General features: G+C 38.1%; 1 protein-coding gene across 10 annotated transcripts; it reads right to left on the minus strand.

Moving 5' to 3' along the window:
* Positions 1 to 1,037: 1,037 nt before the first annotated feature.
* Positions 1,038 to 11,198, minus strand: LOC110613838 (probable pre-mRNA-splicing factor ATP-dependent RNA helicase DEAH5). Of its 10 annotated transcripts, XM_021755186.2 has the most exons (5): positions 7,418 to 10,904; positions 2,074 to 2,129; positions 1,873 to 1,993; positions 1,572 to 1,663; positions 1,084 to 1,471 (listed from the first exon to the last, which is right to left on the minus strand). In XM_021755186.2, the coding sequence occupies exon 1, from the start codon at positions 10,802 to 10,804 to the stop codon at positions 7,655 to 7,657; it is 3,150 nt and encodes a 1,049-aa protein (XP_021610878.1). In that variant the 5' UTR covers positions 10,805 to 10,904; the 3' UTR covers positions 1,084 to 1,471; positions 1,572 to 1,663; positions 1,873 to 1,993; positions 2,074 to 2,129; positions 7,418 to 7,654. The 10 variants fall into 10 exon arrangements, 5 of the variants coding, with proteins under 5 accessions (XP_021610878.1, XP_021610879.1, XP_043811942.1 ...); XR_006350480.1 differs by lacking the exons at positions 1,873 to 1,993; positions 2,074 to 2,129 and adding an exon at positions 10,911 to 11,198 and having other exon boundaries at positions 1,038 to 1,471; positions 7,418 to 7,465; XR_006350478.1 differs by lacking the exons at positions 1,084 to 1,471; positions 1,572 to 1,663 and adding an exon at positions 10,911 to 11,198 and having other exon boundaries at positions 1,700 to 1,993; positions 7,418 to 7,465.
* Between the last annotated feature and the right edge of the window lie 14,813 nt (positions 11,199 to 26,011).

Consider the following 26,011-nt stretch of genomic DNA (forward strand, 5'->3'; position numbering starts at 1 on the left):
GTCAAAAACATTTTAATGAATTTTTTAAATGGCGAGCAGTAATCAATAGCGAGTGGCATCACAAAAATAATTTCTATTAAGTTTGAACTTTTTATTTTTAATAATTTAAATTTTATATATTTTAATTTTTATTATATCGCTGAATTTGAATATTAAATTTATTGAAAATTTTATTTGTTTATGAAAATTGAATTTGAAATTTTCTTTCTTGAATTTTGATGAAATTAAACTTTAGAAACTAAAGTGATAAATTTGTGTTAAATTTTTTGAAGTATTAAATTCAAAACATAGAGAGACAAATCTATTAATTATATAATAATTTAAATACGAAAATATATTTTTTCCTTCAATTATCTGTGAGAGACCTATAAATTTATAAAAATTAAATGTTAAAAATTAAAATATTAAATTTTAAAAAGGATAGTTCAATCATTTTTTTCTATCACTAATGGCATTTTGAAAAATCTCTAATTAAATTTCATGAACGTGTTGATATATAAGGTTTAAATGACATGAATTTTAATGACATTATTAAGATTAAATATAAATTGGTTTAAGCCGAAGACCGATTAGAAACTACACAAAAATATAAGAACCGAAAATCGGATAGAACAGAATTTGAAAATGTTAAAAATCAAATTAAAAAATGTACCAAAATTTTAATTCAATTTCGATTCTCGGGCAGACCCAAACCGATACCTCAAACCGCATCCGCAAAGACCTGATTTTATTTTATATTCTACAATTCATTTCAACTGGAATTCAAGGACATGATTCTGTAACCTCCAAGTAATTTATTACCAAATCCCCTTAAATTCATAGCACTATGTTCTTTTTTTTTTTTTTTCATCTTTATTTTAGGAAAGGTTTTTCTCTATTAAACTTACAACTCATGGTTCTTCAAAAAATGATTTGAAAAATTCAAAAAATAATATATAAAAGCCTTTTCTTAGTACCAAACACAAAAACATGACCATTTCAAGATCAATACTCAAATATTACATTTAAAATAATAATAATAATAGAATCGAACATTTTATTATTCCAAAGAATATTGGATTAAAAACTTTGAATAACATGAATAAATAATCAAATATTAGATATAAATATTCCTGATCTTAAATAGCAGAAATAAAATAAAATAGAGAGATTTTTGTCAAATACCAAACACTACAAACCACTAAAATACAAACACTAAGATTCTGTTCAGCAAGACTATCTTGTTTAGTAGTTATTAGCTTGTATAGTAATTATTAGCTATTCTAATTGCAGTCAGCCAAAAACTAAAAGACCTCTCATAACAGTAAACACTAATTTAAAACATTGCTGCTGAACAGAACCTGATTCTAGTTAGCCATTAACAATTAAAATGACCCATGAATCTATAAATAAACACAATCTGCTTAATCTGATCAGAAGGTTGAAGAACATTTCCAACCACTAAGCTCCACTTCAGGGCTTATTCTCGTGACTGCCAAATATCAACATTTCAAGCAAGTTATTGCTGATCTATCTACCCAACAACCACAGGTGCAAATCTTAAATCAAACTGAAAGTAATTAGCCAATTACCAAGAGCCTTCCATTGATTCTTGATCACTAGCTGGACAATATTTGCCAATTACCCATTCAACATTTATATTCATTGGAGAACATCATTTCGTCTAAAAAAAAAAAAAAGAGAGAGAACATCATTGATCTGACCCATTACTGGAAAATTATAGGAAATTTATGTTTATTAATTATTCTAGGCAGCACATGTTACATGACACATAGAATTTATCAACTGAAGCAATAACTAAAAAAAAAGAAAAGAATTACATGAAACATAGAACGCATGCATATATCACAAAACCATCAAATATAGAATTACTCGAAAGACAAAGTCATCCCCTTGACGATCTTATTTCCAAATGCCATGAAAGCAGACTCCTTTCTCCTATAGAACATTCCAGTCTTACTTCAAAGGTTATACTTCTCCAGTGACAGAGAATCTGTTTTACAATTACAAATCACATGCTGAAAGTCTGAAAGCACCAGTCCCTTAATATAAATGGACATAAAAAGAATTTACCTCTTCAATAAGCAAGAACTTGCTTTATTCGGTCCATTAAGTGACGGCTTAATTTCCTACAATCCAGGCCAAATTCTGTTATGTAGAAGGATAATATTTGTTGTATTTCACAATAGAGATTACAATCTATTTATACATGAGAGAGGGTATCTAAATAGGAAGGAAAATCAAGTCTATGATTATACAATCCCTAGGATTAAGCAACTGACCCATCTATCAATATTTACTTCCTATATTAACATATTTACTTTCTATAACTTATAACACTCCCCCTCAAGTTGGATCATAAATGTTAATCATGCCCAACTTGTTACATATATAATCGACTCGAGTCCCATTTAGAGCTTTAGTGAAAATATCTCCTAATTGTTCTCCAGTTCGGATATGTTCTGTTGATATTATCTTTTGTTGAACCTTTTCACGAACAAAATGACAATCAATCTCGATGTGTTTGGTCCTCTCGTGAAATACTGGATTGGAGGCAATGTGGATAGCTGCTTGATTATCACACCACAACTTAGCAGGCACCGAATTTGAAAACCCAACTTCTTCCAACAGTTGATGTACCCACAAGATTTCACAAACGGCTTGTGCCATGGCTCGATATTCAGATTCAGCACTAGAACGGGAGACCACATTTTGCTTCTTACTTTTCCATGAGACCAAGTTACCTCCCACAAAAACACAATACCCAGTAGTTGACCTCCTATCAACTTTCGAGCCTGCCCAATCAGCATCAGAAAAGCATTCAATATTTGAGTGTCCATGGTTACCATAGAATAGGCCTCGCCCTGGGGCCCCTTTAAGGTAACAAAGAATCTGTCCCAGAGCATCCCACTGGGCAACAGTAGGAGAGGACATAAACTGACTTACCACACTCACTGAATATGCAATATCAGGACGAGTCACAGTCAAATAATTCAGCTTACCAACTAATTTTCTGTACCTTCCAGGATCTGCAAATGGCTCACTGTCTTCTGTGGTAAGTTGAAGGTTAGGGGTCATTGGGGTACTACAAGGCTTAGCACCCAATTTTCCTGTTTCTGCCAACAAATCAAGAACATATTTTCTTTGAGATAAGAAGATGCCTTTCTTACACCGCATAACTTCAATTCCCAAGAAATATTTCAAGGAACCCAAATCCTTTGTATGAAACTGTGTTTTAAGAAATTCTTTTAAGAATGTGATGCCAGCAATGTCACTTCCTGTAATAACGATATCATCCACATATACTACAAGCAGAATTACTCCACTATCAGAATTTCTATAAAACACTGAGTGATCACACTTACTCATCTTCATTCCAAACTGTTGGACCACCTCACTAAACCTGCCAAACCATGCTCGAGGACTCTGTTTCAAGCCATAAAGGGATTTTCGAAGTCTACAAACCTTACCTGACTCCCCCTGAGCAACAAAACCAGGTGGTTGCTCAATATAAACCTCCTCCTGAAGATTACCATGAAGAAAAGCATTTTTAATATCCAGTTGATGCAAGGGCCAATCATGAGTAGCCGCCAAGGAAATAAACAATCGGACAGATGCGAGCTTGGCAACTGGAGAGAATGTATCAGAATAGTCAACTCCATAAGTTTGTGCATAACCTTTGGCCACTAAACGGGCCTTGAGGCGAGCAATAGATCCATCAGGGTTTACTTTTACTGCAAACACCCATTTGCACCCAATAGCCCGCTTTCCTGGGGGCAAGGACATCAACTCCCAAGTACCATTAGTGTCAAGGGCCATCATTTCCTCTTCCATTGCAGCACGCCAACCAGGATGGGACAAAGCCTCAATAACAGTTTTGGGAATTGAAATAGAATCTAAAGCAGTGACAAAACAACGAGAAGAGGAGGATAATTGATCATAAGAGACACAAGATGAAATAGGATAAGTGCAAGTACGTTTACCTTTGCGAAGAGCAATGGGCAAATCCAAATCAGACGGTGAAGGATCAGTGGGAGCAGGATCTGTCGACGAAGAAGCAGGTAGCGGAACGGAGTCAGAGTCCTCTAAGCGTCTGGAATACACATGAAAGATGGGAGGGCGACCTGGCACATGAGCGAAAGGTGTAGGAGTAGTCTGAGGAGACAAAGAGCGAACAGTGTATAACAAGAGGTCATCTTCCTCCCCCTCGGTGTTATAAACAGATGATGGCGGAAAAAATGGAGTGGACTCAAAGAATGTTACATCCGCAGACACAAGATACCGATTCAGATCAGGAGAAAAACAACGATACCCTTTCTGACGTCGAGAGTAGCCAAGGAAGACACATTTGAGTGATTTAGGATCCAATTTAGTAACCTGTGGACGAACATCACGAACAAAACATGTACAACCAAACATACGTGGCTCAATAGGAAACAAAGATTTAGTGGGAAACAAAATGTTATAAGGGATATCACCATGAAGGATGGAGGAAGGCATGCGATTGATCAAAAAACAAGCAGTGGATACAGCATCAGCCCAAAAACATTTAGGTACCTTCATTTGGAATAAGAGAGCTCTGGCTACTTCAAGAAGATGTCGATTTTTTCTTTCAGCAACTCCATTTTGTGAAGGAGTGGCAACACAAGATGACTGATGAAGAATCCCTTTTTGTAACAAATAAGATTGAAATTCCCCAGAGAGATACTCTTTAGCATTATCACTTTGCAATATACGGATGGAAGTATTGAATTGGGTTTGGATTTCAGCATAAAATGCACAAAAAACAGAAAATAATTCTGAACGACTCTTCATTAAAAATAACCAAGTAGTACGAGAGAAATCATCGACAAAAGTAACAAAATACTTAAAGCCAGACTTAGACACAACAGGACAAGGACCCCAAACATCTGAATGTACTAACTCAAAGGGGGACGAAGCCCGTTTATTGACTCGAGGCAGTGTAGGTAAACGATGATGTTTGGCAAATTGACAAGATTCACAATCTAGAGTAGACAAAGAATGAAACTGTGGATATAACTTCTTTAAAACTGAGAGAGAAGGATGCCCCAAACGACAATGAACATCAAAAGGTGTTAAACGAGTGGAGCATACCAGAGATCGAGGAGATCGAGGTAGTTGTTGATCCAAGACGTAAAGACCCTCTGACTCACTCCCTCTACCAATAATCTGCTTCGTCGAAAGATCCTGAAAAACACAGTGATCAGGAAAAAATGAGACACAACAATTCAATGCACGAGTGAGTTTGCTAACGGAAAGCAAATTAAATGCGAACTTAGGGAGACATAACACAGAGGATACAGAAAGAGAAGGGGTTAAGTTGACATGACCAGAACCAATGACAGAAGATTTAGTGCCATCAGCAAGAGTAACATAAGAAGGCGATGTACGAGACTCAAGATTGGACAAAAGGGTAGAATTACCTGACATATGATCGGTAGCACCAGAATCAATAACCCATTTTGAGGATGAAGATACAAGACATGTAGTAGAGTTACCTGACTCGGCAATTGCAGTGATAGAGGAGGAATTAGAGGATTTTAGAGATGCCTGGTATTGGACGAATTGTGCATACTCATCTGCAGATATCAAAATTCCTTGATTAGAAGATCCATTCAATTTGTGTTCCGTGATTTTAGTCATCATAGGAATCACATCAGTTACGGTGGTGGTTTTCACTTCAACCATGACAACAAACCCAAAACGACAGCAACAAAAGAAACACAGAATCAGAAAACAGTACCCGGCGTGAACAGTACCACGTGAACAGTACCGATGAACAGTGTTGATGAACAGTGTTGATGAACAGTACTAGTGAACAGTACCGATGAACAGTACCGTGAACAGTCCGATGAACAGTACCGATAAAAACACCTCCCCAAAACCCGAACGGCAAATAAACCTCAGATCTGACAAGGGAACGATGTGGCGACTCCAGCGATGGTGAGATCCAAATATTACCCGTTATGGGTAACTCAAATAAACAGAGCCCTAAGTCTCCAAAAAAAAATTTTTTTTTTTTTCTTAAAAAAAAAAACTTTGACGGGAGAGAAAAATTAAATCTCTACGAGAAAGGCTCTGATACCATGTAGAAGGATAATATTTGTTGTATTTCACAATAGAGATTACAATCTATTTATACATGAGAGAGGGTATCTAAATAGGAAGGAAAATCAAGTCTATGATTATACAATCCCTAGGATTAAGCAACTGACCCATCTATCAATATTTACTTCCTATATTAACATATTTACTTTCTATAACTTATAACATGTTAAATTCAAGTGCATAGGAGAAATCAAACACACAAAGCAAATGGCATATTATAATAGGAAAGAAGACAAAAACACGAAAAAGGGAAGGATTGCTCAAAGGCTATGGTAGAAATGATGTTGATTCATCAGCTTGCTTTCTTCTTCAAAGATTGCTGACATTCAGCTCTGCAATCTGCCACTTGGCAAATACAAAGTTAGGTAAGGAACAGGTGAAGACTAATAAATGTCATTAAAAATCCATTTCTGCAAACTTTGCTATTCCCCTACTAATATAAAATAAATGGACCATGTTGATCTTGAATCCCATTGAACTATCAAAGCAAAGCATACACATGGTTTGTAATGTGCTGAGATGCAATGCTCCTATAAACTTTTTTAAGGCTTAGAAGTTTTCTATGGAATCAGTAAACAAAAACATGCCTGAATATTTGCTTTCAGTGTTAGCAAAGCAAATGGAATAGTCAGCAAGCTCAAAAGGAAATGCTTAACATTGACATGGACATAAAAAAAATCAGACATTTTTATATCCATGCGTGCAAAAATGCATCATAACCATTATAGCTAATAATTATGGCAGACTCAAGAGTCAAGAGTGATAGAAGCAGACTAATGGAATGAATTTATTTAAACAGGATGCCTTACACCAGTGATTGATGAATCCAAACCAGGAAATTGAATAATATATTATAATGGCAACAGCATTTTTCATTGCTTCACACAATAGAGTTGTGCACCAGAATTAACTCTGAATGTTCATGCTATACATCATGGTAATAATATTTGATACTCAAAAAACTTCAACTCATGATAGACAGATAGCTAAATGCAACCAAATTTTAGTTCAATAAGCAATAAGCTAATGATTTTTGTTTTCGAAGTAATATGCAAATAATGAGAGGAAGAATACAAGATTTCACATAAAATAATCTAAAATATACTAAGTACTTGCTTTGCAGGTTAAAGTGCTAAAAAGACTAACTTAAGGATCAAAAGGAAAAAAAAAAAAGAAACAAAATAGAAAATGAAGTTAAGACATAAGCAGTAAAAGTATCCAGTTCAGAATATCTGAAGAAATTTCTCATATATCATCAAGGTATTATCAATATGAAATTTCAGCTTACATATAGGAAGACGGCAGGATACAGTTCCATCTCTCTGACATGGATCCACTGCGAAAAAATATGAAGAAAAAGGATTATAATCAAGCCAAGCCTGTTTCACACTGCAGCTTAGTTGAGTTGAGATGTATATTCCTAAACATCTGAATGACCAAATTAAGAGAGAGATTAGTAAAAAACCAAAATAAAAATTTTACAGCATTCCAAAAACCAGTATACTTAAAATAGCTAAAGCATGTACTAAGCACGCCGTCTACTGAAGTGCCAAGAATTAGTTTCATGTCTGTCATAAAGTGGTTCAATGTGCTCTAGACATTTGCGCTTTCTCATCTTCATTGGATCTGAAGCTTTGAAGAATCTTGGTGCAAGTTCTACAAGCCATTTCGGGTCAATAACAGTTATCTCACGCATGTACTCCTTTGTGGTCATTACTGCCTCGTGATAGATGACCCAGTCTGGTTGTCTGTGGAAAAGAGCACTACTTGGGTGGATATAAACAATCTGATTGTTAACTAGACTCCGATAACCCCCTTGTGGATCCTTTCTAGCTGTATGGAAAAAGAATCCAGCAGTAATTGCTTTCCTTATCTTCTTAAAATCCTTTCCAGTGCTCACAACATCCAGCTTATACTTATCCATGATGGTTAGAAGTTGTTTTCTAACATCCTGTGCCCTCCTCAATGATCGAAACTGAACAAAATTCTCAGAACACCAAGGCCCTGAAAATCCTTTTGCTTTCCAGGCATCATAAACACCAAGTAAAGTCAGATGATCTCCTTCTGGATAGAAAAGGTTAGCCCTCTTCTGATCGGCTTGAGCTTGTTTTTCCCTAGGCCTGTAGAAGATGTTACCAGTTTGGACCATAGCAATAATAGTCAAAATCTCGTCACTGCACCCAAGATCAACACTAGCCAACAACATTTTAGATAATGGTGGATCAAGAGGAAATTCTGACATTAGTCTCCCTGGTTTGGTCAGAAGCCCCTCTTCATCCAGACAACCTAGACTATACAATTGTTCCATGGCAGAAATGAGGGCTGGGGATGAAGGCCTATCCATAAAATCAAAAGAGAATGGATCTCTAATTCCCATGGCTATCAGGGTGAGCATGGTTTCTGCAAGGTTAACTCTTTGGATTTCTGGAGTTGTAGTAGGGGTCATCTCAGTATGAAATGCACTCTCGGTGTAGAGACGGTAGCACTTTCCTGGACCAGTACGCCCAGCACGCCCAGCTCGTTGCTTGGCTGATGCTTGTGAAATAGGGGTTATAATCAGAGATTCAACCCCTAATTTTGAATTATAAATATTTTGTTTCATAAATCCAGGATCAATGACATAGAAAATTCCGTCAATAGTCAAAGAGGCCTCAGCAATATTGGTTGCCACTACCACTTTCCTCTTCCCTGTTGGAGCTGGTTCAAATATCCTTGATTGCACTTCACCAGGAAGTGCACTATATACAGGCAAGATAATCAACTCTGGAACATTTTTACCCAGCCCTTTCATCCTCGTATCAAGAGACTCACATGCACAATCTATTTCTTCCTGACCTGTCAAGAAGAGAAGAATGTCTCCTTCAGGTTCTGTCAAGTGTATTTGTAGAACTGTTGTAAGAGCTGTATCAAGGTAATCACTTTCTGGCTGTTTGGTATACAGTATCTCCACAGGAAAAGATCTTCCAGGAATAGTGAAAATATTGCAGTTAAAGAAATAGCCAGAAAATTTTTCTGCATCCAGTGTGGCAGATGTTACAATCAAACGGAGATCTGATCTCCTTTGTAGAAGTTGCTTCAGTAGGCCAAGAAGAACATCAGTATAAATTGTCCTCTCATGAGCCTCATCAAGCATAATGACTGAGTACCGAGATAGATTATTGTCAATCAAAAACTCCCTGAGAAATAAACCATCAGTCAAGTATTTGATCACAGTAGTAGGTCCAGTGCAATCCTCAAAACGAATAGCATAACCGATTTCCTCTCCTAAACGACAACCAAACTCTTCAGCTACCCTCTTTGCCACGGAAATTGCAGCTACCCTACGTGGCTGAGTGCAGATAATATTCCCACTTGCTGTGTAACCAGCCTCTGCAAGATACTGGGTTATCTGTGTAGTCTTCCCTGACCCAGTCTCACCAATAACAATTAGAACCTGGTTGTCAATCACAGCCTTGACTAATTCCTCCTTCAACCTGTAAATTGGCAAGCATTGTCTCTGTTCCTGGATGGATAACTTTGTCCTTTGATCAAAAGTGAATGATTTCCCAAAGGTATCCTTCTTCCACTCTGGTATGTTATATGCAGATGAGCCAACACTCCTCAGCTCCTGCGCGAAATGCCTATCCCCAGTCTCAGGCATTGGGTCTTCCCAAGCACGATTAAGATCCTTAGGTATCCAATCGAGCATCCTCCTCATATTCTCTTCCCGCACTTCTCTCTGCTCCTTTATGAGTGCAGATTGAAGTACGGCTGCACGACTCATTGATCCTTCTAGGTTCTTAAATATCTTCACAGGTGACGTATCGACACCATTACTATGTCTAGTTCTCCCTCGCAAAAAGGCCGGTTCATCCTCATTCAGCTCTATCTCAATCCCCTCCTCAGCCTCTGAATCATCCTCCTGATCATCACACCTAGGAAACTCTCTCCCACTCGAAACACCTGAAGCAATCAACTGATTCAATTCATACTTGTCTGGGGAGCTCATTCTCATCCTTTTTACCGTCCTTTGTGATAAAAATGCATCAGCTCTGTCCTTCTCTTCTGAACTCAACTTAATTCCAGAAACACCAGTCCCAGTCATGGGTCTTTCTGTTAACCAACTAATAAAATCAGCATTATTGCCCTTGGCTTTCTTCAACAAATCCAAATCCTTACCGGTATCCTGATCAGCATCCTTCATGGAAAGCCTCAACCTTTTTTTCCCAGTTGACTCAGAAACAACTTTTACATAAACCTCCTCCCCAATCCGTAGATCCTTGTTACTCCCATCAAAATCCGATTCATGAATCAAACCCTCCTTTCCATTAAATTCATCCAACACAACAAAACATCCCCTATCCATCACTCTGGAAACTCTACCCCTGTACACACGACGCTCCGGTTCCCCCATTCCACCACCGATGAAGCCCTTCTCCCGAAATTTCTTATCCAACTTCGGAAGCGGAAGAAAGGCATGAATGATCTTAATGAGATTTTGGACCAAGTAATCAGGCAATTCAGCCCCGTTTTCCTTTAGTTTGGAATCGAATTCCGGGAAAGAATCACAAGTACGGCCCAATTCTATGACGAATTCGGCTAACACTTTGTCTGCAAATCCTAGGTGGGTTTGGAGCTCGGAAGAAACATGGGATAACAGTGACAGGTATTCTAATTTCTTCAAATCAGTATCCATTGAAAATCTTTTCAATGAGAATATGACAATAGAACAGAGATTGAAAAATAAAAAAGAGGAAGAAGAAGCAGGATTTATTGAAGTAATTTAGGGTTTTTTCAAGTACCTGTTTTATAGTATTTAGATTCCTCTTCCTTTCCTCTTCCTGCCTGGAAATTGGATTTTCTCCCGACTCAGGCTGTCGATTTGGAAAATTCTTGGCAATCAAATCAATAAAATTCTTGGCAATCAATCAAGTCAATAACATTCTTGGCAATCAAGTCAACAACATTCTTGGCAATCAAGTCAATGCTGGCGCCTACGCCGCGTAGCTTGGTGGTATAGCTTCCCGGAACTGAGCCCCATCGCACCACCCTTCTCCTTCATGTACGCGTCGTAGAAAAAGCATGATTGAAAAAAAATAAAAGGGAAGACTGTATTTATTTTAACAATATAATTTAGGTGATTTTTAGTGGTAATTTTGTTTGAATTATTTTGTTAAAAACTAAATAAACTTGATAAAAGTTTTATATTTTATTGAAAATTTTTAATAAAATAAATTTATTTTTCATAATCAATTATATTATAGAGAATACACGATATTAATAAAAAATTCCCAACATGATTTTTTTAAAAAAAATTTAAAAAAACTAAAGTCTATAATTTTTGTGAATTTTCAAATAATTCACAATATTATATTTAATTAATAATGATATTATTCATTTAAATAGTTTTATTAAATTAATTTATAAAAATATATATTTATACATTTGAAAAACCAATATCTGTTAATTTAATATATCTTTATAAATAATTACTATTTTAGGTAAATTTATAATATTAATTTACAATTTCCATAAAGTTTAATTATTTTTATAATGAGACACTAAATTAAGATTTTACTTAATTGTTAGTGAAAAATAATTTATATTTAAAAAATATTTTATATTATTTTATATAAAAATATAAAATATTTTTTAAAAAATATTTTCTAATAAAATAATTTATTTTTTATAATTTAATTTTAAAATAAAATATTTTAATAAATTCATATACATAAATATTAATAAGATTTTCAAAATATTAAAAATAATTTATCTATTAAGAAACAAATAAATTTTTTCTTAATATAATTTAATTTTTCTAAATAAAAATATATTTTTCATTCATTAATTTTTTTTAAATACTTGAAACACTAAAAAATAAGTTTTGTGAGTCCCGAATTTAAGAGAATAGAACCTGAGACCTCTCAAATTTACTCTGTAAGTACTATAAACACTTAATGTTTATAAGCTAAATTTCATAAACTAAGTTAAACATTCTCTTAATAGGGTAAATATCACCTATTGTAACGTCTTTAAATTTCAATTTGTAATACACAACCTCCTAAACCTTAGTTTAGATAACAAGAAACTCTTAGTAATTTTTTTTTACAGAGTTTCGGTTAACTTGTTCACCTATCAAGTTAGAATAAAAATTATGTTTCATCTCTACTCTTTATTATCACTCAAACTCAGACACTCTCTCATTCCTGCTCTGTTCTTACTAATTATGAAAATGATAGCCTCGGATGTCAACTTTTAGTCAATGGAATTGATATGCTCATATCTTTTTATTTTTAGAATTTGTTATCTTATATGGAAGTGAAATATCTTACTAAGTTTCAAAGCAAATTTTATCTATTATGAGCTTGATACCATTGTATGTGAATACAAAAATATTAACCATTTATTCAACAAATGTTAAGTATTTCTATCTGACCCTCTCAAAATCCTTTTATCAAAGTATTAAAATATTCAACTAGGAGTTGATACTTGAAAGAAATATCTGTATCAAGATTTTACCTAGCAATTGATGCGTGAAAGAAATCAAAGCATCAATAAATATTTGTTCCTAAACTCAATTTTGCTGGACTGATGAGAAGGTTGGATGGAATTTGAATATGAATGATTTATTCTTCATGTTAGTGGGTTTTGAATATAAGGTTGAGATGAAAGAGATAGACTTTTGAGAATTAGGAATTAGAAATCCACGAGTTATGAGGAGGTTAATACACAAGTCAAGGGATAGTAACTCAAATTTAATTTAATATTGAGAACTAAGATTTGGTGGGGTCATTAGATGTGAACATCTAGATTGTAGTTTGATTCAATGGGCAGATCAATGAGCTATAATTGGTTTAATAAAGAGTAGATGCCTTTGAGATTTCATATGGATCCTTCCATGCTCGATCACGAGGAAGGGGCCTGCAAAATATAGGAAAATGGTCAAGTTTCCAGTGGAGACCCTTCAACGTTCAAGTCAGATCTAGAACTTTTAAAGTGATGCCTTAATGGAAAGAGATGCAAAGAAAAATAAAATAGAGAAGAGAAGAGAAGAGAAAGAAGAAGCTCCACAGAGAAAAAGGAAGGATGTGTCTGAGAGTTTCTGTGTGAGTGTCGGAGAGAGAGTATGATCCCTCCTTTGGATTAGATCAGTAGTATATATATTCTTGATCATTCTGACACCCATTGTGTCATGTCCCATCGGACTGGACTGAGGTGTCCTCTTACAGATGTATCATATGGCTTATTAATTATGGGTGGTGGATTAATAAATGCGACCAGTCCATATCCTATCTATCGTGTGCGCTACGTCAGTCCATTTTATCGCATACATATTTATGACCTTGATGATATATTGAGAAGGCATCTAGCATATTGGAGGCCAGCGTCTTTCCCTAGTTTTATTAGGTCATGCTCGGATTACCCAGTCTATATTGAGGTAGGTCTCCTCTGATCACTTATGATTGGTTGGGCTTGCATCCAATATTAGGCCTTAAAGAACTCTTCTCGTCCGCTTTGGGCTTTGATAGGGTCAAGGGTGTTGCTCTGATCTTTATATCTCATTGGTCAGGCTTTCTGCTACTCGATCAGACCACACGATGAGGTTCATGGGAACCCTTCTAAATCCTATTTACACGTGTCGTGATCTTAACAGACTCTGTTATTTATATGTTATTAGATGTTATTTTGCTTCTTCGAGGGTTATTTATGATAGTTGGAGGAGCGAATTTAATCTTATAAAACCATTATGGACAGTTTTCGATGCATTTCCCTTTGAGAAATATGCCCTCATCATTATTGGTTCTCTAACAAGCACCATTAAATGAAGGAAATAATTATCGAGGGGTTTAGGCTCATGGCTTATTGGCCCTCATTTTGTTTTAAAAGTTTATTTGCCAAATAAAAGTTTGCCCAATGCATACGTAACAAGAATACATGCTTACGTAACAAGAATACATGCTGTGAATTCAATAGTGTTTATCAATAAATAATATGTAGCACAAGACATTTAGCTTCATATTTCAAGTAAATGTAAATATTAAATTTGACTAATAATATACGATCCACAGAGTCTAATAAATAATATTTTCATGTATGAATTTCTTCAAAAAAATTTCAATTCATAATGTAGTTTGTTTAAATATGTAAATTTCTTTTCTCATGAATATTCATGTTGATTTCAATCAACAATAAAATTTTTATGCTAAGCTAAAATACTATAATGCTTGTGTTTGAGTAGACATAAAAATTTTCATCTAGAATTTGACTTACGTAGCTAGTAATGATAACCAAAATACTTTGATCTAGAGAAGCAACTATACAGCTTAGTCAAATAGTGTACGTCACTTTTCTCCCACGACTTCTTCTATTGGGCTTTTATCGCGTGACTGTTAGATTTATTTGGTGGTTCCCTAGTCTTTTCACCATCTCTCTTCCTTCTAATCTCTCATGTTATTGTTATTTAGCTTTTCTTGGTTTGCCATGCAGATCTCAATAGGTTTTGTTTGGAAACGCTGCAGACAGAAAAGTCTCCTTCCTTTCCACAGACAGTGCCAATTGATAAATTGAGATCTGCTGGGGTCACTAGATGCGGACACCTGAACTATGGTTTGATTCGATGGACAAATCAATAAGCTATGATTGGTTTAATGAGGAGTGCATGCCTTTGAGATTTCATATGGGTCCCTCCATGCTCGATATTGAGGAAGGGGCCTATAAAATATAAGAAAATGGTCAGGAGTCTACTGGGATGCCCCGGTAGAGACCCTCCGATGTTCAATTCAGATCTAAAACTTTTAGAGTGATACCTTAATGGAAAGAGATGTAAAGAGAAATAAAATAGAGAAGAGAAGATAAAGAGAAAGTTTCAAAGAGAAAAAGAGAGGATGTGTCTGAGAGTTTCTGTGAGTGTTGGAGAGAGAGTCTCTAATCCCTCATCTGGGTTAAATCAGTGGTATATATATCCCTGATCATTCTGACAATCCTAGTGTTATATCCCATCAGACTAGACTGAGGTGTCTTCTTGCAGGTATGTCAGATAGCTTATTAATGATGGACAGTTGGCTAATAAATGCGAAACCAGCTGGTTCATACTTCGTTTATCGTGTCCGTCACATCATTCCATTTTACTGCATGTGCATTTATGACCTCGGCGATATACTAAGGAGATGTTCAACATGTTAGAGGTCAGCGTCTTTCCCTAGTTTTATTAGGTCATGCTCGGGTTACCTAGATTGTATTGAGATGGGTCTCCCTTGATCACTTATGATTGATCAGGCTTGCATCTAATATCTAGACTTGAAGAAGTCTGTCCATCCGTTCCGAACTTTGATAGGGTCAGAGGTGTTGCTCTGATCTTTATATCTCATAGGTCAAGCCTTCTGCTGTCTGGTCAGACTAGACGGTGATGTTCATGAAACTTTTCTAAATCTTGTAAACGCAGTGATCTTAACTGGTCCTATTATTTATATATTATCAAATATTATATTTAAATTTTATATTTATAGTATATAATTTATTTTTTAATATATATTTTTACATTCATAAAATTAAAAAGAAAAAAGAAAAAAAATTACATGGTGAAAATGGCTCAATCTTGCTCCCGGAAGGGGAATCTCTCGCCCCCATCCAAGTCTCAACAATGAGAGTATGGGGAGTGATTCCCGCCCCGCCCCTCCCCTCAATCCTAAAAAAGTATAATTAAACAATTTATCTTATATAACTGTAATATTAAAAAAATAAAAATATATATTATTTAAAATTAATATATAAAAAATTAAGTGATATTAAATAAGAGAGAATTACTATTAGGTCTCTAGGTTATTAAAAAATTTATTAATTGATCCTATAATTCTTAAAATCAATTAAAATATTTTTCATTATTTATAAATTAGTCATTTTCTAGGTATTGGGCGAATATTAAAATATTTTATATTTTAATTATATAAAATAATGTAAAGTTATTTTATAAAATAATATAAAATTTTTATAAAATAATATATTTTTTATATGAATTCACTCTGTTTTAAAAAAATAAAATATTTTCTCTTATACATCTAAATTTCGAATTTAGAATTATTGATGATGAAAAATAAATTATAATATCTTATTTTATCTCTTAAAATTCAAAAAACATAAAAAAATTATTTATTAAATATGCAATTTATTGTCATATTACGAAAAAAATAATAGTAGAAGACAATCATTTGAATAAAAAAATTTAATATTTGAATGACTTTCGTCCAACTTTTATCTATCTAAAAAGTCTAGTTGACCGGCAAGTATTGTACAGTTAAATAAAAAAAAAATCAAAATATGAGCTATTTGAAAAAGAAAAAAAGATAGAGCTTTCCGAAAAATTATATAGAATAAATATTGTGTCAGTGGGATTTATATATAATGGATGAAGGAAGGTTATATTTTTGTCAAATGTAAAAAATCTAAAATTATTACAACATTTGAAAATTACAGTTGTAGAAAGCGAAGAGTCTGAAATTATCACAATTATTATAATAATAGATTACAATAATTCAAGTTTAATAACTTAATTGTAAAGTTTGCAACGATTGATTAGAGTATCAAACAAACTATTTTATTTTTTGTTATACTTTAATTATTTATATCTATTTATTTTTTGTATAAATTATTTGAATAAAATAAAATTTTAGTTTAATAATATTTTATATAATTAGTTCTATTAATTTTTTAATTATTTTATACTTTATTATAATTAATATTTTTTATAATAATTTTAATAGATTATATATATTTATTCACATTAAAAAATAAAAATATATAATATTATTAATTAAATTATATTAAATATAATTTCAAAAAAATATATAATAGTCCCTCCTCCTTCCTTTTCTTCTTCAGCTTCTTCTTCTTCTTCTTCTTCTTCTTCTTCTTCTTCTTCTTCTTCTTCTTCTTCTTCTTCTTCATCATCATCTTTTTCTTCTTTTTTGAGGAGGAGGAGAAGGAGGAGGAGGAACTATTTCATTGACGGAAAGAAATGATAAGGATGTTTTAATATATGTGAGAAAAGATATTGACTATTTCGTTGATGGAAAGAAATTATAAGTACGTTTTAATAAATGTGAGAAAAGATATGGACTATTTCATTAACAAAAAGAAACGATAAGGATGTTTTAATAGATATGAGAAAAGATAAGGACGTTTTAATATATTTCTGAAAATATAGGGAGTGACGATTTCGTTGACGGAAAGAAATAATAAGGAGGAACTATTTCGTTGACGGAAAGAAACGATAATGACATTTTAATATATATGAGAAAAGATAGGGACTATTTTATTGACGGAAAGAAACGATAAGAACGTTTTAATAGATATGAAAAAAGATAATAACGTTTTAATAGATATGAAAAAAGATAAAAACGTTTTAATAGATTTTTGAAAATGTAGGGACTGACTTGTTAATAATAGTAATATCCAAGGACTAAATAAAAAGTTTTATTTGAGGATAAAATTGAATTTTAAAAATTTCTCTATCCTCCTTGATCTAATTTTAACGGGAAAGAGGATGTAAGGAATATTTCGTTAATAAAAAGAAAACATAAGGACCTTTTAATAGGTTTCTAAAAATATAGGGACTGACTTGTTAATAATAATAATATCCAGAGACTAAATTATAAGTCTCCCATAAATTAACACTATTTGAAATAATAAAAAAGTTTTACATATAGACTTATATATATATATATATAGCCAACAATTTATTTTCTTATCTAAACATTTTTTTTAGAGTAGTTATAAATATATTTTTAACTTTCTATTTATTATTAAAATAAAAAATATAAAAAATATTTTTAATAATAAAATATAATAAAATTTTTATTATAATATTAATAATATATTATATTAAAAAATTTTAAAAATTAAAAGATTAATAACGATCAATATAATAAATTATATTTATTATATCAAAAAGTTAAAAATTAAAAAAAATCATATATTAATAATGACGATAAAAATAATAAATTATATTTGATGATCTAAGATCCAGAAAATAGGGTTTTTACAATGGGTTCTGTAGAACTGGAAAAATTTAGACCTAGAGGAGAGTATTTCTCCTTTTATATGTCTCTTTTTATATGTTTTCTTTTGTTTGCTAGTGACGTATTAACAGAACGTGTATCATTCAACCACCTATTCCTGCTGCGTTGATACGGGCATACGAGGAAATCAGATCTCTGTCCCATGCTTAACGGCCCCTGATTCTCCCCGGGTGCGCATGCGGATGGTCCCACAAGGCGAAGGAGCTGAACTCCTTCCTAGTTCTGGGCTGGGCCGGAGGATGAGGTTAAGACTAGGCCCGGAGAGGATCTGTCCATCGGGCCGGAAGAGCTAAGCCGGCCTACCCGGAGAGATTGGTGGGAGTTTGGTCTTCAAGGTTGGCGGACTGGCGGGTTGGGCATGGACCATAAGGAAGACTTGAGGACCTCTAAGTACTGGGCTGATATCATGGGCTTGGCCCCAGGCCGGGGTGGAGAAATCCAGCGGTCATCAATTGCCCCTTTACCTTCTCGTCAGTTATTGTCTGGCTGATGAGGGAGTAAATACCGAGAGTCATCATGACCGCGCCGCCAAAGGGCAAAACTGTTCAAAACATCTTTTCGGCTCTTTATTGTTTCACATTTCGAATTCTCTCTATCTTCTCGGAAAGCTTGCTTCTCTTCTGCTCTCTGTTCTCCTTTGCCTTCTTCTGCTTATCCATCTTTACTGTGTTTCAGGTACGCTTTCTTATTCCTCCATGGAAGGTCCTAAACTTCCCGAAGTTTTTGATCTTAAATCATGCATCACTCCTTCTTCCATAACTAAGTTCATTTCTCGGAGGTATTTAGATACTCCGCTTTATTTTATTCGAGCTCCCCTCCAGAATGAGAGAATAGTTCTTCCAAATCCTTCCCCTCCTGGTTTGATGATCCCCAAAAGGGTCGTAGTATAGTCTTTTTCCTTAAGCAACGAGACCTCGGCCTGACTTTCCCGTTTACCCCTTTCTTTGTCGAGGTTTTTCGGTACTTCGGGATATCCCCCCGGATGCTGTCTCCAAATTCCATTTTGTTCATGTGTTGCTTCGAATCTATCTGCTTGAGCTGGGGTTTTACGCCCACGGCGTGTCTATTCGTTACTTTCTTCCGTCTTGTTAAGGCGATCCAAAATTTTTACTACTTTGCCCCCCGTGGAGGGCTATCTCTCTTCACGGGCTACAAGGATTCAATAAATGGCTGGGTAGAGAGTTTTCTTGTGGCAGAGTTGAAGAAAGAGACTGACCTGTCGTGGGGAGTGGGGCTCGACTGGGAGGATGTTCCCCTGGGCTGCAATGACCTGCCCTACCTGAGCCTTGCCGAGCAGGTGGGATTCCTTTGACTGACTTCTGTCGACAAGAAGTATGATGTCGAGAAGTGTATGTTTGCGTCTAACCTTAGGGATATCCGAGATGCGGGTATTGCGCTTGGTCTAGCAGTTCTTTTTCCTTTATGACTGGTACTGGAAAGTATGCTAACCTTTTCTGGTTTTGTGTTTTTTGCAGCTTCTGACGCCAAGATGGATCAAATCAAGCCCCCGAAGAACTTAGTTTTGTCTCGGGAGAGCATGAATGTCGCGTTGGATGCCCTCCGAGCTGGACGTCGTGTGTCTGAAGCCACTGAAGAGGTGGCTCAGGTTATTTCCTCTAGGACGGTTAGCCATCCTCCTGCCAAAGCTTCCTCTCGAGCCCCTAAACCGAGCTCTCGTGGTACCAAATCCTCTCGGCCATCTAGTCGTGGCAGGTCGATCTCGATCCCTGAACCTACTTTGGAGTCCAGGTCCAATCAAGCTTCTATAGAGGAGGCGAGGGAAGCTCCTCAAATCATTACGGAGCAGGCGGAAGATATTGAGCAAGTGAGGCTGGATCCGGCTCTTCCTCCCGCGGAGGTGCCAGGGGGGAGGTTTGAGTCCCCCATTGTTGAAGAGGAAGCTCCGGAGAAGAGGACGGAGGTTATTCTTGTGGAGGGAGATGTCCTAGAGGCCCCTATCGGGGATGCCCCTGCCCCTGTGGGGACTGGATCTGGATCTGTTGACGAGGCGCCACAGTGAAGACCGGGGACAAGTGTCCAGCCCCTCTTGAAATATCTCCCCCAGCTCCTGCTCGGAAGAAATCCAGGGCTTCCAAAGGATCAGCTCCAGCCCTCCCCCCTATTGGAAAGGAAAAAGATGTCCCCGTAGTACCTCTATTGTCTGCTCCTGACAACGATATTCTGAACGTGGAGGACATCACCCACCAATCTCCGGCCAGTGTAGTCGCCGAAATCCTCAAAGAGCGGATGTTTGGTGGCATTATGGAGGCTTCAGATCCACGCCTGCTTGCCCTCACTGGTCTTCTAGCCAGTTCTACTAAGGAGCAAGCAGCGTTTCGATCTCGACCTCGGGAGGAGCTCGGGGATATGATTAGGGAGATGCTTCTGATGGTAAGTCGTCTTTCTGTTTCCCTTCTGGCTTTCTTTGTTTCTTTCTTCTGATGGTTGTCTTTTTGTACTAGGTGACGGGCCTCCTCATGGAGGTGGATGCTTGCGACCACTCTCTCCGGGAGTCTGTGAATCGCCGGATTGAGGAGGCACGTCTGGAGGAGAACTTGTCTGCCACCAGCGATGCCAGAGGCAATCTCACGGCTGCTCGAGAGCACTCTGAATCCCTCCGGCTCGAGCTACATACAGCCTTGGAGGCTCCCAAGAGGGCTGATGTGAGGGCCTCTGAGGCGCAGGAACATGCTAAATCCCTGGAGGCGGAGTTGTCTCACACCCGAGGGGTCCTGAAGGAATCCGACGAGAGGGTAGCTGCAGCTGAGGTTCGCTGTGAGGAAGTTTTGAAGCAGTTGTCCTCCATGGTGGAGACTCTTCGTGAGAGGAACGAGGCTATAAGCCAAAAGGACGAGGTCCAGCGCCAGTATGAGGCCCTGAAGGCTGATTTCAAAGAAATTCAGGCTCACCTTGATAAGGTGAAGATTCAAAAAGAGGGGGCCTTGGCTCGAGTGGAAATCCTCGAGCAGGAGCTGAGCACGAGCTTTGAACGTATCAGAGACCTGGCTTCATCGGCAGAGGAGTTCAAACTTCATAATCAACAGCTCAGCCATGAAGTCAGGACTTTAGAACGTAAATGTTCAGCCCTGCTCGAGGAGACCAGGCATGCTGAGAACAAGATCCAGCTGGAGTGTGAGAGGCGTCTGATGGAGTATCAGGAGTCGGATGAGCTAAAAAGGAAGATTGAGCAGGCCTGTGAAGCTCACCTCCAAGATTATAAGGATTCTCCTCAGCTGAAGGCAATTATAGCTGAGGCCTATGAGTCACAACTTGCGGAGTATAAAGCCTCTAATGAGATGAAGACTGCTGTTTGGCAAAAAGGCTTCCGCATGTTTGCGACTGGCTTCAATCGGGGTTTAAGAGAAGCCAGGCTTGCTCCTGATATCCCTCTAGCAAAGCTCCGAGCTGCTGAGGTGGACTCTGATGGCGAAAATGTGCTATACGGGGAGGACGACTTTCCTTTGCCCAGAGGAACCTCTCGCATTGCAGCTGAATCTTCTTCAGAGGAATCTGAGCTGGATGGGGAAGGTGTGGACGTCCTCGGACCTGAGGAGGATGACTCCGGGCCTCAAGAAGGGGATGTAAAGCTAGGAGAGGAAGGTGCTAGGCCTTCAAGGCTAGAGATTGTGCCTCTTGTTGGCACTGAGGGGTCTGAGCTGGAGGATGTCAGACCTCCTTCAAATGTTAATGTAAATGTAAATAAAGATAGTATAGGTGACGATGTTCCTAGAAATGTAAGTCCCTTAAGGACTGTTTTTCCTTCAACCTTAGCAGATAAATAGATTGTAATACATTTTTTCTTTAATGAAATTTTAATTTCCTCCACTTGAACTACTTCTTGTTTTTCGTTCATTCTTGAACTTATCTCTGCCTATAGATGAAATGCTTAAACTGCGTGCTTCGTAATTTTTTCTGAGGGATCCACTGTGATGTCTTTCCTTTTTGCCTTCAGGCTTGTCAGGACTGAAATTCTGTCGTTTGACTGAACTTTTGACCTGTGGATTTTTCTATTTCACTAACTGAAATTCTTATCCGTAAGCCCTTTCCGAGCTGGACTAACTGTACCCGTGAGCTCTTTTGAGGTGATGAGCGGGGACTGAAACTGAGGTTTTATCTACTCGTGCTCTTAGGTTTTTCCTCGAGTTGCCCCTTTACCTCCTCAGTATTTATTACATGAGTGGTGAGGGGGTAAATCCTTAGACTTTGTAACTGCGCAGCTTCATTTTAGACAATTTTACCTTTCTTTCCGGTTATGAGCTCGGATATCTGGTCCCTCGTGAGGTGATCCTTTGTCAGTTGGTGCGGTCTGGGCTATATGCGCCATTGGGATAGGGAGTTCATCCTAGCTGCCTTCTCAACTTTTTCTTTTAGTTTTTTATGCCTGCTACCTGTATCGCGAGCTCGGGAGTCCGGAATTTTACTAAGGTTTTTTTTTTTTTTTTTTTTTTTTTTTTTTTTTTTTTTTTTAGGCTTACAGTGTTGTTGGCCCTGATATGAGGCCTCTCCGAGCTTCTGGGAGGACCGTCCCTGGATTGAAGAGGTCGGATTGTCTGTTTTGGACCTGATCATACTTCGATTCGATTCTTTTGTGTCTTAGTGGGTCAGGGCTTCCTACTGCCCCTAAGTGTTTGGTATGCTGTTTGCTCTCGAGCTTTTTACGGGCTCTTTGCTGCCCCTGGGTTTTACCAGTGTCAAGCTTACTTTCTTGAGGTGGACATGGTGCTTTGGTGCTTTGGGGCCTGCGAGCCTTACTTTAGTAGGTCGTGCTGCTGTATGATACAGACGTTGGGGTGCCTTGGTTTAATTTCGTTATGTGCTGGTTACTTTGCGAGATCGGGCCTTTTTGTTAATCCGAGCTCTTTCGGGAGGTTGGATTTGAATTTTCTGTTTCAGCATCCTTTTGAGGTTAGCCTGGCATTTTGACGCCTTTGGCTGTTGTGTGAGATCAAAGTCTCTTTACTTTATGACTTGAGCTCCTTTTGGGAGGTCGGATTTTTAGCTTTGTACTTATAGTTCCGTACACCAACCTTTTATATGAGGTCGGAATTATGCTCTTATGAGTTTGTTTTTGCGTGTGGTCGTTGTATACCACTGTTTGCTGTGAGTATGTGATACCGGAAGATCTCTAGAGACGCCGGTCTTTGTTGCTCCGGGAGGTCTTTTTGAGATCCTCGCCGGCCGTTTTTACTCCGGGAGGTTTTTTTGAGATCCTCGCCAGCTGTTTTTACTCCGGGAGGTCTTTTTGAGATCCTCGCCGACCGTTTTTGCTCCGGGAGGTCTTTTTGAGATCCTCACCAGCCGTTTTTTGTTCCGGGGAGATCTTTGTGATCCCGCCGGCCTTCTGCCTTCAAGAAGGTCTTTTGATATATGTTCTTTTCTTTTTCCCTGGGAGAGTTAGTACTCACAATAATAGAGATAATCACTGCATTACTATAAAATGGTGTTATTCATGCTTCTATAATACAAACATTCTAAGGAAATACCTTTTCTGTTTCACCAGCTTGTTCAGCCTTTTGTTCCCCCTACGACCATATTGATGGTTCCATTGGATCCGTCATTCACCTGCCCTGCTCCCGCTCTTCTGAGTGTCTGTCCTGTTGGGTTTGGCTGAGGCCTTTGTTCTTCCAGTTTCTTTATGAAGTTCTTGAGGTGTCCCCTCTTTATTAGCCTTTCGATCTCAGCAATCAACTGGAAGCAGTTGTTGGTGTCATGGCCGTGCGTGCGATGGTACTGACAATATTTGTCAGGATCTCTCTGGTTTGCTTCTGCTTTCATGGGCCTAGGCCATTGGAGAAACTCCTTGTCTTGGACGGCCATGAGCACTTCCGCCCTGGAGGCATTGAGTGGGGTCAGCTTCTCTGGGACCCACAAGGGCCGTGATTTTTGTTCTGGGACCCCAAGGGGGAGAGGTCTTTGATCCCTTCGCTCCCAGGGCTGCCTGTAGGGCTCTGGCCTTCTGCTTTGTTTCTTCTCCTGCCGTTCTAGCCTCCTTTCTTCTAAGGCCTTCCCTTTATCCGTCGCTCCCCTAGCGAATCTGCTGGTCATCAAGGCATCATCCTGGCTTATGTATTTTTTAGCCCGCTTCATTAGCTCGGCCAGTGAGGTCGGAGGCTTCCTGCTCAGTGAACCAAAGAACTCGGCTGAAGTCGTCCCCTTCTGCATGGCTTCTACAGCCCTTCCTTCATTGAGCTCGGAGATTTGCAAGGCCTCCGTGTTGAAACGGGCGACGTATTCCCTGAGTGATTCATCTTTCCTCTGTCTGACCGTCTCCAGATAGCTCGTCTTTCTATCTGCAGGCACCCCGGCAATGAATCGGCTGATGAAGCGAGTGGCCAGATCTCCAAAGCTACTAATACTTCATGCCTCAAGGTTGTTGAACCACGCTCGTGCTGGCCCCGCGAGCGTCGTAGGAAATACCTTGCACATCAGGGCGTCTGACAAAGTTTGCAGCTCCATGAAAGTCTTGTAATTCAAGACATGCTCCCTAGGGTTCCCAGCCCCGTCGTATGCGGCCATAGGCGCGGCATCATGAACTTCTTGGGGACAGTCTCTTGCTGCACCCACTTCGAGAAGGGCGAAGAAGTGGGCAAGAGGGCCTGGTTCTGATCCTTCGTTCTTAGCTCGGCCAAGAGTTGCTCTCTCATCTTTTGCAACTTCTGATCTACACTCTCCCCTTCCCGCCTGGGCTTCCTCTCTTGGTGGGCCTCCTCTTCCCATATCTCACTCCCCACTCTTCCGGTGGTTCTGGCGGAGTAGCTATCGACTTCATCATTCTCTATCAGCTCCTTCACCCTCCTTCCATGAACTCGAGCTACCGGCTCTTCCTCTTCTCCGGCTCTCCTCCTCCCATCTCCGGTTTCTTGGCTGACAGTTCTGGGGTGGTTGAAGGTAGGCTGAGGTTCGTTGGTCTGGGGTTCTTCTACCACTGGTGACACGTTTGCGGGGGTGCTAAGGCCCCGTTGTTGCATTATCTGCCCCAACCAGTGGGCGGTGCTCTGTAGTTGGAGGGCCATGGTTTGGAGGTCTTGGTTGGATAAGGTGGCCGCGGAAGCATTCCCTGCCAAGCTTGGCGAGGAGTTGAAAGGGATGGGTGTTTGGTTGTTTGGTGTTGTAGGACTAGAAAAGGAGAACTGTTGCCCCTCTTGGACAGAGCTCAGGTCATTTGGAGTGACGTTGTTTTCGTTGTGATTAGCCATTGTGGATCTCAGTGGGTATTTGTGAGAGTGGAACTCCGGCGATGAAAAGATCTCCTTCGTTTCCCACAAACGGTGCCAATTGATGATCTGAAATCCAGAAAATAGGGTTTTTACAATGGGTTCTGTAGAACTGGAAAAACTTAGACCTAGAGGAGAGTATTTCTCCTTTTATATGTTTCCTTTTGTCTGCTAGTGACGTGTTAACAGAACGTGTATCATTCGACCACCTGTCCCTGCTGCGTTGATACGGGCGTACGAGGGAATCAGATATCTGTCTCATGCATAACGGCCCCTGATTCTCCCCGGGTGCGCATGCGGATGGTCCCACAAGGCGAAGGGGCTGAACTCCTTCCTAGTTCTGGGCTGGGCCGGAGGATGAGGTTAAGACTGGGTCCGGAGAGGATCTGTCCATCGGGCCGGAAGAGCTAAGCCGACCTACCCGGAGAGATTGGTGGGAGTTTGGTCTTCAAGGCTGGCGGACTGGCGGGTTGGGCATGGACCATAAGGAAGACTTGAGGACCTCTAAGTACTGGGCTGATATCATGAGCTTGGCCCAGGCCGGAATGGAAAAATCCAGCGGTCATAAATATTTAATATATATTAATTATTATTTTATATAAAAATAAAATTAAA

Source organism: Manihot esculenta, chromosome 4, assembly GCF_001659605.2.
Source record: "Manihot esculenta cultivar AM560-2 chromosome 4, M.esculenta_v8, whole genome shotgun sequence".
Classification (NCBI taxonomy): Eukaryota; Viridiplantae; Streptophyta; class Magnoliopsida; order Malpighiales; family Euphorbiaceae; genus Manihot; species Manihot esculenta.

Coding starts and splice junctions, on each gene's coding strand:
- LOC110613838 (XM_021755187.2), bottom strand. CDS start 10,804: ATGGATACTGATTTGAAGAAATTAGAATACCTGTCACTGTTATCCCAT.